Source organism: Stegastes partitus, unplaced genomic scaffold (genome assembly GCF_000690725.1).
Source record: "Stegastes partitus isolate 25-593 unplaced genomic scaffold, Stegastes_partitus-1.0.2 Scaffold197, whole genome shotgun sequence".
Lineage (NCBI taxonomy): Eukaryota > Metazoa > Chordata > Actinopteri > Pomacentridae > Stegastes > Stegastes partitus.
The window spans coordinates 517,465-523,312 of record NW_007577928.1 but is presented as its reverse complement, the minus strand read 5'-3'; the positions used below and the strand labels follow the sequence as shown (position 1 = coordinate 523,312).

The following is a 5,848-nucleotide window of genomic DNA, read 5'->3' as shown; positions in this document are numbered from 1 at the left end:
ATGAAATATTTTTCTAAGGATCCTCGTAGCTTATGAAATAATATATACAGTATCATACCCTCTTGACAATTTATTTTTCTTGCGGCACAGTTCACTCAATAACCGCGGAGTTAGTGTGGTTGTCATAACTACAAATGAACACTGCCAAAATCTCAAAGCATCTCTGTAGTCAGTGATTGTGCAAATGACTGAAATGTTGTTTATTTTTTAACATGCTCCAACTACAAACAGTTCTATGAAGATGGATTTTTTTTGCATCAATATTTGCAACTGAACCACTTCTCTGGTGTTATTTATTCGGTATTAATGGTTTGCTGACCAGACGTTCTGTAGAATAGGGGCTCTGCACTGCTACCTTCAAGCACATTCATGTTAAACGCCTTAATATCTGCTGTAACAAATGTGCATACTTATATCAGTGTGGTGTAGATCTATTTACAGATGCTAGTGTATGTGTTTATGACATGAACTGCTTTGAAGCCTCTAATGCATAGTCTCTGTTCTGCAGCTTGGAACCACCTGCCCCTCTTCTCTGCCAACAAGGTGTCAGGAAAAAAAGATACAGTTTGGAGAAAAAAAAAAAAAACGCTTTACGTGCACCCTGTAATTTATCCATTCTTTAGAGTAGCCTGTGCTGTTTTCTTTATGTTTTTGACTGACACTTCAGTCCAAAGTTGTTTACACAAACCAATATTATGTTGCAATTTCTGTATGGATGTACAAAAAAAAAAAATTATGAGATTTATCGTAATAAACTGCAAAGTGACCTCTTGAGTCTGTTTGAGTCTAAACAGGGATGCTTTGACTTCACGCTAATGTAACACATTAGATAAATGACAATGCAGTACTAAGAGAAAAATCCAATTGATCTCAAAATGTTTGCATCCACATTAATATGCATAAAATTGCATTTTGTCAAGCAAGACAAGCAGCTGCTGCAAATCAATTAGAGAGTGGACTTTTGATTTTACAAATGGATTTTCATTCTCTTCTGAAGCTTAAAGTGAAAGTCCGTGTTCTACCTAATGGATGTAAGTGGTACAGACAGTTGATAGCGCCGTGAAATAAACCATATATTTAGCCACGCTAATAGCAAGGCTCTATAAATGGTATCCATCAGTCGGTCCACCGCTTTGGTAAAGACTGAAATATCTCAGCAACTATTAGAAGGATTAGTAGGCTACTAAATTTTGTACAGACATAATAATCTCCAGAGAAATAAATCCTCCCGAGTTGCAAAGATCCCTTGACCTGTCTTCTTGCAACATCACGAGGTTCAGTTTAATTTCTCCACAATTATGGGATCAATTGCATCACAAATTGGTGCGAATATTCATGGTGCTAAGAGGCTGCATCTATAACTCTGGAGATGCACTTTTCATTGATTCTATTGCAATGAAGCCAGAATTTTTCTGTGTTTACTACTTTTATTTATGGTCAACTACCTGCAAATAACTGACACTCCCATTAGTCTCAGCTATTAAATGTTGAGGGTTATTTTATTGCAAATAAAATGTGTTTTCAGCAGCAGGGAAAAGCTTAACATCTTAGATTGTGTTATTATTTCGCATTGCTCCCTGTTTTAAAACAATTCATCAAATACTGAGCTCCTAGCTTTAATACTGGGGCTACATTTTTTACATTTTTCTATATATTGGTTATGACTATGAGTTTTAGTTTTATAATACTGCTTCTATGTTGCAACAGATGGCACTTGTCGGAAACTAATTCATTTTGCCTTTGCATTACAATTAATTTAACAAAGTCTTATTTGGTTTAACTGGCGACCTGTCCAGGGTGTCCCCTGCCTTCGCCCTAAGTCGGCTGGGATAGACTCCAACACCCCCGCGACCCTAATGAGGATTAAGCGGTGTATAGAAAATGGATGGATGGATTATTTGGTTTAGCAATTTCTCGATGTAGAGACCAGAGGTAAAGATACTTGTCTACCTTTATGCGATGCCCAGGGTATAGTGAAGACATAAAAACAGAGAACATATTGTAAATAATTTGCTGCAGTGTTCTCAAACCTCGCAGTGAAAACTTCACAAAGTAAGGAAATCTTTTTTTTTTTTTAAAGGTCTGAAACAAGCTAAGATTTTACTCTTTTAGGGTTTGAATTGTCAAAGATTTCTTCAGTGCGTTGTATATATATCTATCATGCTGATAAATATCATAAACATCACATATTTACTCATTGATTTGTACAGGCGTGATAATGGATGCCTTGAAAAATGTGCAGTGCATCAGTTTACGTGTAATACCTCAGACTGCAGACTCCTGATCATAATACAATCCTTCAGATGCATCAAAATGAATGTTTTTTATTCCACATGAGACTGACAGTTACTCACGTATGGTGATAATTATCACCCTTTAAATGGGCTATTTTGTCATTTTGTGTTTCCTTCTGACATGCAGCAGCTTCTGTTTTTATTTCCTATTGAATTTCACCACCTTGTGGACAAAAATGGTGCAACACTCTGCTGACATGGACTGAGGCCTGCTTTTTTGTACCTTACATGCGCCATATGTCTGTGGACTTCCTATTTTTTCTCAGTAACGCAACATTATGAAGCACTCCAAGATGCATGAGCTCATATTTTCTGTGCAGAAAACGATGTTGAGGAAAATACGAGCATTTAGAGATGTTCTATTTTGAGTACGATGAACTGTGAGTTTGGACTTCCAGCATGAGCGGAGCAAAAGAATGGTGTTCTTTCAACAGTATCTGTATAATTTTAATGTTATTCTTTCTCTGTTTGTGTCCTATTCTCTGCTTCTTAACTCCTCCCATCTATTCCCCACACATCTGGTTGCTTTGGTTTTCCTCCAAAAGTGAATACTGCAAAAGCCTGAGAGGGAATGTGAGACTGGGGGAGTGGGAAACAAGGCATGTGAAGAAAAGGGAGTGGAAAATAATATAAAAAGCTACGAGAGAAGAAGAGAAGGAAGGGGGAAAGGTAAGAAAATAATCACTGACGGAAAACTGCGAGTTATGCAGCACATTTCCAGGAAGAGACAAGAGTGAGCAATAGAGAAGCACAGTGAAAGGCAAAAAATAGTGTCCACAGAAAAAGGTCTGCGTGTTTATCCACCAGCAGGTCACAGTATGGCACTGTTCCCGTTCTGCAAGACGCCCACAGGTTAGTACAATCTCCACGGCCACTGCTCCACCTCTTGCGCTCGTGGTAACATCTGGTTCTTTTCCCCTCACTTGTCACTGGTGTGTGACGGCTGCATTCGTACATGCTAAAGCTCAGTTGCTTTTAAGCCAAGGAGATTTGGATTAAGCCAGACAGAATGAAATGCAAACATCAAAGCTTTGCCATGGTTTTCTCAGAGGTGAACAATCTGATCCTGAAAATATGTCTAGGAAGGCAAAATAAGTCCTTGATTAATTCAAGAACTTTTGTTTTGCATTTGTCCTAATCCTCTTGGCTGATAGAAGAACACACGGGGTTCATCTCACGCAATTCTGCGTAACAACCAGTCTCTCTTCATAAATGTGTGACACCTATCAGCTCAGTCGGCCTTCTGGTATACTTATCTTCAGCATCACATGCACAGTTGAGGATGACATGCTTTTGCTATGTTTCATTTAACTGTTATTGCAGTTTATTCATGTCTTTTCATTGAAATTCCTCAAAATCTGAACAGGACTTTGTGGTAGTTATGATGCATAGACAGTAAAACGGGGAAAACAGAAGATATCTAGATGTGTATTCTTATTATTTCTATGAGCTCTAGGTGTTTTATTTGTCACGTTTTAAGGAGACATTTGCACATATTTATGTAGTTGTATAGCAACTATAAGTTTCATTAAATGATGTGTGCATCTCTGTTTGTCCTCCACACAGGGCCAGTCAGAACATCCAGAAGACAGCTCGTCTTGTGCTGTTTCCTCCTGTCTCTTATCATATGTAAGTGCACAGAAGAATCTGTTCTACTCCAAACACTTTATGTCAGGACACTACATGCACAGAGCATGTACAGCAGAACTTTGTGGTGTTGTGACTAAGTTGTGTACTAAGCAATGAAAACGGTCTCACTTGTGAAACATGTAAATATCAGTAACAGTATCTTCTCTAAAGATCAGTGTGATCAGTTAGATTAAAGTGTGTGATTTTCCTTTTTTACAAAAGTGCACCTCACAAAAAGTATCTTTTCTTTAAACAGTTTTGGTGTTGAAATTGGGAACCACATTTTGCCTCCTCAGATTTCCTTAATGGACGTAAAGTTGCTGTCAGAGTCGATTCAGCTCATCCTATCTTTCACGCCTTTGGAATGGAAAGGGGAAGAATAATGACAGACATGACGGCGGTCAAGCCAGCAGAGCCACAAACCCCTGTGGAGACACCATGGGGGGCTCCTTTAGTGTGGGGCGACACCCGCAACTCGGCGCGGCGCAGGGCTAAATTCGCGCAACGGGAAATCCGTATAGGTCTGTTGGCCCTCGTGGTGGGAACTTATGCCCAGTTCATCCAACGTTTCCTCTCTTCAGCAGAAACCAACTTCCTCCCCGGTCAGATGGTCACCTATTACATTCTCACAGACAATCCCCGTTCTTTTGATCCCCCCATGGAGCTGGGGGCCGACCGAGAGATGAGGGTGCTCCCTGTTACAGAGCTGCCTGGGTGGCAGAGGTTGGCTCAACGGCGGATGGTCCTGCTCGCTGATGCCATCAGGGACCCAATCGGCGATGAAGTCGAGTACATCTTCTGCGCTGACATCGACCAGGAGTTTCTGGCTCCTGTGGGAGAGGAGATCCTGGGAGACCTGGTGGCTACACTGCACCCTGAACTCTACGGGATGCCACGAAATGCATTCCCTTATGAAGTTGAAGAAGTCTCATCAGCTTGCGTGGAAGAAGATGAGGGAGATTACTACTACACCTCGGAACTGTATGGCGGGTTGGTAACTGAGGTGTACAAACTGGCTCGTGCCTGTTCTTTGCTTATTCTGCAGGACCAGTCTAACGGGGTAACAGCCAGGGGCCTCGAGGAGAGCTACCTGAACCGCTATCTGATCGACTACAGGCCCACCTGTGTGCTGTCACCAGAGTACAGCTGGTGGGATTCGGCGCTGGCCGCTCACGTGTCGGTGGAGAGAATAGTCTCCTGGGGAAGGCAGTGTGAGGCTTATGATAAGCAAAAGAGAGAGGAGCACAGATGTTGAGTTAATGTAAAATGAGGGACAGTTCTGCTCAGCAAACTCATTTAAGTATGGATATAGATCCAACTCCTGCATGAAGGACAACTGTTTCTAGTCTATTTGCTTTTGAGAGGGTCACGCTTCAGCAAATATTGTTATGGCAGGATGGGGGGAAAAAAGAGAAAGCACATTTTGCTGTCTTGCTCATTAAATTCTAAATTTTCTCTCCAGTTAGTCAACAAATGCAGCCTACAATCACGCAGAAGCACACTAACAATCTGCACTGAATTAAAGATCCATTTGTGTGAAGAGTGCGTCTCGGTGCGCCTGCTATCTCTTCCACAGCAGACAAAAAAAAGAAATTGACCTGTCTCTTTAAACAAAGCACTGTCCTCTCCATTAATGTCAGCTTCAGAGATACTGCTCCAGTGGCTTTGTGGTCAGCAGCGATAAGAGTAAACAGTGTAAGTGCACACTTTCCCCACAGTGGCCAATCATTAACTGGAAGAGCTGCTGTTTCAAGGTTTTTAAAGACCAGGTGGGTGAAAATGGACCCAGTGGGATGCTGTCTTTTCCTTGTGTCTAAAAGTCTGAGCTTCAGCAGGAGTTAAAACTGTTTTAGAATGCTTCAGGATGTATTGAATTGTATTGCAGACTGTTGTCACGAGTCGAAGTAAAAGGTGAAATCAAACGA

The 5,848-nt window shown here is 41.1% G+C and overlaps 1 protein-coding gene across 3 annotated transcripts; it reads left to right on the top strand.

The window, feature by feature from the left end:
* The first annotated feature begins 2,874 nt into the window (after positions 1–2,874).
* On the top strand, positions 2,875–5,848 carry LOC103356406 (globoside alpha-1,3-N-acetylgalactosaminyltransferase 1-like). 3 transcript variants are annotated; one of them, XM_008280525.1, is made up of 4 exons: positions 2,875–2,963; positions 3,102–3,146; positions 3,861–3,923; positions 4,220–5,848. In XM_008280525.1, exons 2-4 carry the CDS (start codon positions 3,113–3,115, stop codon positions 5,176–5,178), a joined length of 1,056 nt encoding a protein of 351 aa, XP_008278747.1. In that variant the 5' UTR covers positions 2,875–2,963; positions 3,102–3,112; the 3' UTR covers positions 5,179–5,848. The 3 variants fall into 3 exon arrangements, with proteins under 3 accessions (XP_008278747.1, XP_008278748.1, XP_008278746.1); XM_008280526.1 differs by lacking the exon at positions 3,102–3,146; XM_008280524.1 differs by having other exon boundaries at positions 2,875–3,146.

Coding starts and splice junctions, on each gene's coding strand:
- LOC103356406 (XM_008280525.1), top strand. CDS start 3,113: ATGGCACTGTTCCCGTTCTGCAAGACGCCCACAG. Junction 3,147..3,860: donor GTTCTGCAAGACGCCCACAG/GTTAGTACAATC, acceptor TCCTCCACACAG/GGCCAGTCAGAACATCCAGA. Junction 3,924..4,219: donor CCTCCTGTCTCTTATCATAT/GTAAGTGCACAG, acceptor TTGCCTCCTCAG/ATTTCCTTAATGGACGTAAA.